General features: G+C 35.4%; 1 protein-coding gene across 1 annotated transcript in view; it reads right to left on the bottom strand.

The window, feature by feature from the left end:
• Positions 1-2,963: 2,963 nt before the first annotated feature.
• PTPN2 (protein tyrosine phosphatase non-receptor type 2) overlaps positions 2,964-8,707 on the bottom strand; it is an 86,382-nt gene continuing 80,638 nt past the window's right edge. Inside the window, exon 10 of the mRNA XM_047090209.1 lies at positions 2,964-3,333. Coding sequence (XP_046946165.1) covers positions 3,312-3,333 — 22 coding nt within the window. The 3' untranslated portion in view covers positions 2,964-3,311. The remainder of the gene's footprint in view (positions 3,334-8,707) is intronic.

The raw sequence follows: 8,707 nt of genomic DNA, 5'->3' as shown, positions 1-8,707 counted from the left end.
AAGAGAAACAGAATGAAAAGACAACCTACTAAATGAGAGAAAATATTTGCAAACCATGTACCTGATAAAGGTTAGTCTCCAAAATATATAAGGAACTCCTACAATATCAGAAAAAACTAACAAACCAGTTGAAAGGCAAAGAATAGACATTTCTCCACAGAAGACATATGCATGACCCACAGGTGTAAGAAAAAATGCTCAACTCCACTAATCATCAGGGAAATGCAAACATACACACACACACACACACACACGATATCACCTTATACCTGTCAGAATGGTATTATCAAAAACAAGACAAAATGTGTTGAAAATGTGGAGAAATTAGAACCCCTGTGCTCTGACAGTGAGAATGCAAAATGGTGCAACTGCTATGGAGAATGGAGGTTCCTTCAAAAATTAAAAATCCAACTACCATGTGATCCAGCAATCCCACTCCTGGGTATCTATCCAAAATAACTGAAATCAAGGTTTTGAGGAAATATTAGCCATCCTATGTTCACTGCAGCACTCACTATTCATGACAGTCAAGATGTGGAAACAACCCAATAGTCCATCAACAGATGAATGGATAAAGAAAATGTGGCATATACAGTTGACTCTTGAACAACACAGGTTTGAACTGTGTGGATCCACATATTAGTGGATATTCTTCAAAATATATTACAAGTATTTTTTGGAGATTTGCAACAATTTGAAAAAACTCACAAATGAACTGTGTTGCCGAGATACATCAAATGTTAATGTTTCTAATACTGTATTATGAATATGACTCTAATGCAATATGCCATAAAAATTTTATAACAGTTCATTCATTTCTGTAATGTTAGGCTATCTTGCAACAATCATATTGATTACACCAAGCCACTGTGAAATAACCATACTGATCACATTAGGTTACCATAACGCAATCATATTGCTGCTTGTTATCAACGCATGAAATCATTATTCCTATAAAGAAACATTAATTTCTTTTCCACATTATGTTTTCATTTTTGATCTAGTGTTAGTAATATGTATCACATCTACAGTTTTTTGAATCATGTAAGACAATACTGATACAGGTTCTGACAGACAATTTCATCTTACACACACAGAACATAAACTTATGGTAACAATATAGTATAGTACTTGAAATGTATTTTCCTTATGATTCTAACATTTTCTTTTCTCTAGCTTACTTTATTGTATGAGTAGTACATAACACAAGTGCGAGATATGTGTTAACTGTTTATGTTATTGGTAAACCTTCCAGTCAACAGTAGGCTTTTAGTAATTAGGTTCTGGGGGAGTCAAAAGTTATAAACAGATTTTCCTGTGGGGGTTAGCACTCCTAATCCATGTTGTTCAAGGGTGAACTGTATATATACAATGGAATACTATTCAGCCTTATAAAGGGAAATTCTGCAGTATGCAAAAACATGGATAAACCTTGAGAGCATTATGCTAAGTAAAACAAGCTAGTCACAGAAAACCAAATACTGCATGATTCCACTACATAAAGTACCTAAAATAGTCTAATTCATAGTATCAAAGAGTGGAATGGTGATTGCCAGTGGTGGGGGTTGGGGACCAGGAGGAAGTGGGAATTATATTCAACAAGCATAAAACTTCAGTTAAGCAAAATGAAAAAGCTCTAGAGATCTATCAAACATTGTAACTACAGTCAACATAATTTACACTTAGAAATTTGTTAAGAGGGTAGATCTCATGTTAAGTGTTCTTACCACAATAAAACAAGAGTCAGGCAGAAAGACAGGTAAAGAAAGCAGAGAGGTCTTGTTGAGTCTAAGGAGAAAGTTTCAAAGAAGGAGTTCTTAATGTTGCTGTCAAGAAGTCACATAAGGTAAGAATTGAAGAGTTAACTATATTTGGCTACAATACGAGCTAAGATGACTTTTCTGGGGCATTTCTGTAGTGATACAAGACGAAGTCAGACACTCTTGGGGTAAAGAGTATATGGGTAATGAGGAAATAGAAGTAGTTAGTTGAGTGTGGATGACCTTCAAGAACTTTGTTGACACAAAAGATGGATTATCCTGGGTGGCTCAGCCGGCTAAGCATCTGACTCCTCGATGTCAGTGCAGAGCCTGCTTGGGATTCTCTCTCTCCCTCTCATCCCCTCCCCAGCTCGCACACAGGCGTGCGTGCTCTCTCTCAAAATAAGTATTTTTTTAAAAAGGAGGATTATCCTCCTGCACTACTTTATGGTATAATGAATTTTTCATGCATTCTTTATGAAAGATTTACTAGGGATCAAGAATTTGCTTACTCCCAAAATAAACCAGAAACACTGGAAAGCAAGGCAAAATGAACATAAGGAGAGTCATTACATTTTTAAAAGATGAAACAGATGTATTCAATAAACAGTATTATAAAAATTTCACAGTTGGCAAAACAAAACCAATTATGAGTTTGTTATACTGTTAAGGTGATACTCACATGACACACAGGCTTGTGTGTGTCTAGACAAGAAGAATATCACCAGTAACCTGACAACTGACTGCATACACAGCCCAAACATATCGCTTGGTTGGGAAATTCGATGGTAAAGAAGCCAAAAGCTTCTCACTCAAGAGGGAACCCTTGGTCTTTTTATAACAGGAAGTGTTTGAGGAACACACAACATCCAACACAAGAGTAACACTATGATTTTAAAAACTGCATTGAGTTGCTACACTTACTTAAAAATAATTTAATACCATAATCCATATTAATATTTTTTCCAAGTAACAAAAGGAGTATTATAACTTTTCTTCTGTGCTTTCATCTAACCTATTCTGACAGGAAGACTACTTGAGAGGTAACTAAAGAAAATTTTTAAAAGTAAGTGACCAACATTTTGAACCGATTTCAATTTAAACGTCGATTATGCGTTATAAAAAAGTGAGAGTAAACTCTTAAGGAAACATTCATTATCTAAAGCAGTGCTGTCCTAAGATAAGGCACACAAACCAACATAGTCTATTTAATAAAAATATTTAATGCTGCCAAAAAGTATAAAAATACAGTAGGAATGGCAGTACAATACAAAGTAGTCTCTCCTAATTTATTTCTTTTACATCTTTCTACATTTCATACACACATTAAAAAAACTTAACAATACATCAAATTAGAGGGTTCTGCAAAGTCTTCTGCTGGTGGTGCTCTTCTTTCCCTGGATGTAAAGTTTACTCTGTAAACAGACAAATGTGAGGCAATCTACAGGTTTATCAAGCCTCACTTTAGTTTCCGGAGTGGGCTTCAGGTCTTGCTTTGCACATCAATGGTTCAAAATTTATAGCTGCAGAATATTCTCAAGTCATGAATATTTAGGTGTCTGTCAATCTTGGCCTAAAACATAAAATAAGAAGTCATCTATTCAATTCAGATTTACCAAACACACAGACATACATAGACACACACAAACATAAAAGGACTAACAACGAACTAAAAAAGCAACTAAAAAACATTCCAACGTATCACATTCAACCACACTAAGTGCTTCACTGTTATCTTGGTAAATCTGCTTATGTGCTCGATTTTCAAACAGAATTGGTGGTGTGAGGGAGACTCATGTTAAAGCACCGTAACTCATACGGCTTTATCAAGAATTACTAACTATGAATTTCTCAGGTCATCCTGCATTACTCAAGAAATGACCTCCATGTGAAATACTGACAGACAGACGGGTTTAAAAAAAATGTACCCACAACAGTTTAGCAAGATTATATGGTATGTGCTAGACTTACCAATACTTTGGAATTCAATGCAAAAGTCTAATCCAATTTGGACCTCCACTGTATCATACTGCTAAAAATATTATGAACGTAAGGTCTGAACATAAAGTTGGCTTATATCTTTAAGTCACGGACTGTTAGCAGCATGCTTTTTTGTCCTGAAGGATAACACTAATGATTACAGCAATACAGAACTGAAGTGACATCATTTAGGTTACTACCAATATAAAAGAAAACACAGACATAAAATAATTGACATATTGTATTTTAATGTCAAAAAAGTAAAGATTAATGAGAGTTTAAACAAGCAACAGACAGATGAAATAACTATTTTAAGGGCAGTTTTTGATGGTATTTCACAATATTTGCAAGTAACTAAACTCTGGAGGTAAATGTTATTTCCATTCTTCCCCTGACTTCCTTCGCTATGACACACACAAAAAACCCCCAAATCTAAATAAATACTTATTATTGTCTCCATACGTATAAATAGGAATATAAACCATACCCACACATTCTCCCATAACGTTTAGTCAAAAACTTTCAAATACTACAAACTGGGCTTTTTCCTAATGACCGGCTCTTCCTACTGAAGAATAACAATACCAAGCACCTGGTCTTCTGAATACCCCATTTCTCTTGATTGTCCAGCACAGAGAAATGTCAAGTCACCAAGAAACATTCTCATTAGTTGTCTGTGAGTCACAAAACCTACTACGGATGCTTACTGCTGGGTTCTGCTGAGCCCTCAACCAAAGCAGACATAGTAAGGAAAAGTGCTTCTTACTGACTCTGATTGCTGTAAAAAACATTTATTTCCCATGCATTGAGAAAATCTGCCCATCAAAACAAAGCAATTTAATCCACTCAATCAAAGTGAATCAAATAATGGTTTGCTTTAGAGAATATTCTGGTGTTGTTCAGTGGCAGTTCAACCTGTTTTCACAAAAATTTTTGGAGGAAAAAACTTCGATTTGTTTCACTTAAAAAACAAGAAGAGGGTTACTTTGGTTTTTAACAAGTGGTTGTCTAATTTTTTCCACTTAAGTATTTGAATATTCCATAAAAAACAAAGTCATAATAGAAGCAGAGTGAGGTATGGAGCTACTGGAATTTCACAGACAGGAGTCTGAATTTCAGCTGTCATGTACTAGCTGTGCAACTGTGGGCAAGGTACTTATTCTCCTCTGACTTACTTTTGTTATCTTAAAATAGGGTAATGTATGTAGAAGAGGTGTTAGGCAGGTTAAATTTAGATTATGCAGTTAAGCTGACTGGCAGAACTGCAGGTGTCCAATAACACATTGCCGTCTTCCCCAGCAGTGTTAAAGATTCACTTACCAATGGCAAACTATTACTTGTAACGACTAAAAGAATTTGACAGCATTTTTAAAAATTCATTTTTTTCTTTGTAAATATTATTCTGGGGGATAGGAAAAGTCAGATGGAATCATTGGCAGTGTTAACTATTTTAAAAGAATGTATTTGTTTGCAGGACTGAGAAGACAGGCTTTATTTTAGGAAAAAACATGTTCACTTGAATCACTTTTTGCTGATTTAACAAGTCAAAGGTAAAATGGGTTCAAACAAATCAAGTGGAATTAGCCGTGCATACTGCAAGCTTTCTGTGGAGAAAGCGCCTGTGCACACTGCCCACTGTCATTCTGGAACAGGGCCAGATTTACAGACTGAGCATGATCTTCCCAAGCTGGCTCCATACCTGAAGTAATAGAAAGTCAAGCTGCATCCGAAGTATTTTTTGCCACCAGATATTCACACTATTTTTTACTGAAAAGAATCACAAAACCTTTTGTAAAGGTGAGCAAAGAAAGCATTGCCTTATAAAGAAAACAAACATATCTAGTCTCCCTTTCCTGAATTCACCAAACTCAAAATAACTTCGGTTTTTTTATAGTAGTAATCTGAAATACCGACACCATCACATCTACAAAAATCTATGTCAAATTAGAGCAACAATAAAGAATTGATGCTTTTCTTTAAAAAATGGTCTCTATAAAGAAAAAAACCTTCCATGCAATTCTTATATACTATAAATACTATGTATATAATATATACTATATATAACACACTATGTATATAATAGGTACTATATATATATACATATACACACACATATATTAACACTACCTAATGAAAAACCACAGTACTAAAGTAGACTCTGTAATATCGCCACTATATCCTGTAATTCCTATATTCCGCTCTACATTATGAAACCAAAATAGAAGGAGTTCAAAAGATTGAACTTTGCAGTCTCCCAGTGGACTACCCAGAGATGGTCAGAGCTCTTTAAAATTTTTCACTGTCAGGTTGTTACTGATAAAGACGAAGCCTTTCATACCAAGTAAAAGCTTCTCATCTGAGTCACTGCTTCCACCTGGCAATGCCCTGTGATGGAATAAATGACAGTGAGGAAAACATTTTCCCCAAAGAAGTTTCCAAAATTTAATGGCTATTTCTCTGAAGAATGTTGAGGAAAAGCACTTGTGCAGAATTGCTGTTGCTGGAGCAATCTGAATGTGGTAAATATTGAGAAAATGCTTGCTGATGAGGGAAAAATGAGATGGCTAAACTCATAACCATTTTCCTAGAAGTTTGTTCTTTAGAACACTACCCATGGAAGTGAGTGGCTTAAAATTCCCAAATTAAAAGCTTAAATTCTCAGGTCTGGAGGGACAGTGAAATGGCCATCTCATGGCGAGGACATGGAAGTAGCTGAAAGCATGCAGTATCGGGACTGGGGAGGCCCAGGCAGAGCAGGCACTGTGCAGCTCACACAACCCGAGTCTCTTCCCACCGAAGCAAGTCAGCACTTATGCATCACAGACCTGATGGAACAAGAGAGAGCTGAAGTTCTAACATATTCACTCTTGTAGGAGCTATGGATGACGTCATCCTGAAATAGTGCTTTGAAGATAAGTATTAAAAAAATGGAATCAAATCTAAACAAATGAACTAGGGAAAGAGATGAAAGAAACAGGTCAACTCCAGGATAAATCATTCAAGGAATGACCAAGACCCACATATTAAGTCAGTAGAACTTAGTTTGGTTATGTGGAAGAATATTACCTTCAAAATATTATTTGTAAGATTTTGTGCCCCTATCCTCTAAATAGTCAAAGTCAAATGAAAGGTTTCTTAAGAGAGACTTTATTATTAGCTATTGATGTAGAAAGCAGAACACAGAACAGACACTTCTGCACTTAGTTTCAGACCAGATCACTGCACCAAGGTCTGACCTCAGCTCCCCCCCACCATTGGGGTGCAACAGATTTCCGACATCCAAGCCCTTAATCCTTATTCCCCACTCCCCTGCCAAACCCACATGGACTGCTGGACAAAAATAACCCACAAATAGATGTTTACAGAAGGTGTGATTCCTCAACTCCTGCCTGAACATAGGAAGAAGTGGATGACATACATAATGGCATTAGGCTTATAAGAGACTATATTAAGAAAAACCTCTGTTAGGTTTTGTGTCTGAAAGTAAAAACCAAGGCAGACCAAATTTTAAAATCTGTACAATAACCAGGCAGGCACCCTGGGGATGTAGGTACTTGCTGAAATAGAATATACAAAGGTTAATGACAGTATTTCTAATATAATCAGGTTCTGGCCTGTGTCTATTTACATAGAATCTAGTCAGATATTTTTCTAAGAGGGAAAGTACTTGTAGGAGGTAAGTCTTTCTTTGAGAATGATCGATTCTAATCTACAGAGCCTTTGCAATGACTGCAGCATAAAAGAACCTAGCAATGTTAAGTCTCAGGTTGATTATGGCTTAATAACAACACCTACTTCAAAAGCGTATTGTAAGGATTTAATAGGATAATCTATAAAAGTGCATATTAGCACAGTGCCTGGTACATAGTAAATGATCAATAAATGGTAGCAGTTTATTGGTACCAATCAATAAATGGTACCAATACTTTGAACTGACACTGAAAACAAAGGACTTGATATAAAAAGTGGAGGCTGCTCCATTCCATAAACTACTTTTTAAACCAATATGTATTTTTTGATTCATACCATCAATTCTTGTGTATTTAAAATGAAAGGGACAAAAGCACAAATGTACATAAAATTAACTTGTTATAATTACTTCTCGTAACATACCTGTTAAGCAGAGATATTAAAAAAACAACAACAACAACAACAAAAAATCAATGCTTTTTTACTTCCTCTTTTTTGTTCATTCCTTTTGGTAGAAATATATCAATGCAGAGTCAGCATTAATTTGAAGATAGAAGAGGAAAAGGACAGAGTACATATATAAAATATATCCTAAACATGAAGAATGGTCTTTATATTGATCTAAAGTTCTCTATACACTTTCACATGTTACTTTTTTTTTAATCCTCTAAGGATTCAGGAAAAGGTATTATTTTTATTTTATATACAGATAAACTAAAAATGGAGAACTGTTTTTACATGTTATATATAAGCAAGCATAGATAAAAATTGCTAATAGGCCAGCATAAAATATTTAGCTACACTTGGAAACAAATACGTGACCAGTTGGTATAGCCAGAGAAGACAGCATTAAATCAAAGACAGCTGTCAGTTTATCAGCAGGGACAGATATGAACACAAATGCACTATATATTAATGTAGATATCCTTTCTTAAAAATGATAAAGCCTCTGGCTTTTTAAAAAACCTTTTTTTCGTCCTTAACCTATTCCAAAAATAATACTACCTCATTAAAGTCAAACTACACAACTGACTTTTAAAATCTGTTATAATTAGAAAATATTAGGACACACAAATTTTGTAAAATGTAAAACCTACCGCGGATTGCTAACTTTGTCGTCTGGCTGTTACCCGAGAAGGCAGGAGCCCGGTCTGTGTCCTTCCCTCTGACTAGCACACCGCTTTCAATAAAGGGGCCAGGATGATGACCCTGGGCACCACAGCACATGTATTTTTAATAATTAGTACATGGAACCCACCAAAAATATTATTACTGGT

This window comes from Lynx rufus, unplaced genomic scaffold (genome assembly GCF_022079265.1).
Source record: "Lynx rufus isolate CCGP_SWC_20201006 ecotype Redwood Valley unplaced genomic scaffold, mLynRuf1.p SCAF_29, whole genome shotgun sequence".
NCBI classification, from domain to species: domain Eukaryota; kingdom Metazoa; phylum Chordata; class Mammalia; order Carnivora; family Felidae; genus Lynx; species Lynx rufus.
The sequence above is the reverse complement of the archived record's forward strand: the minus strand, read 5'-3'. Positions and strand labels throughout refer to the sequence as shown.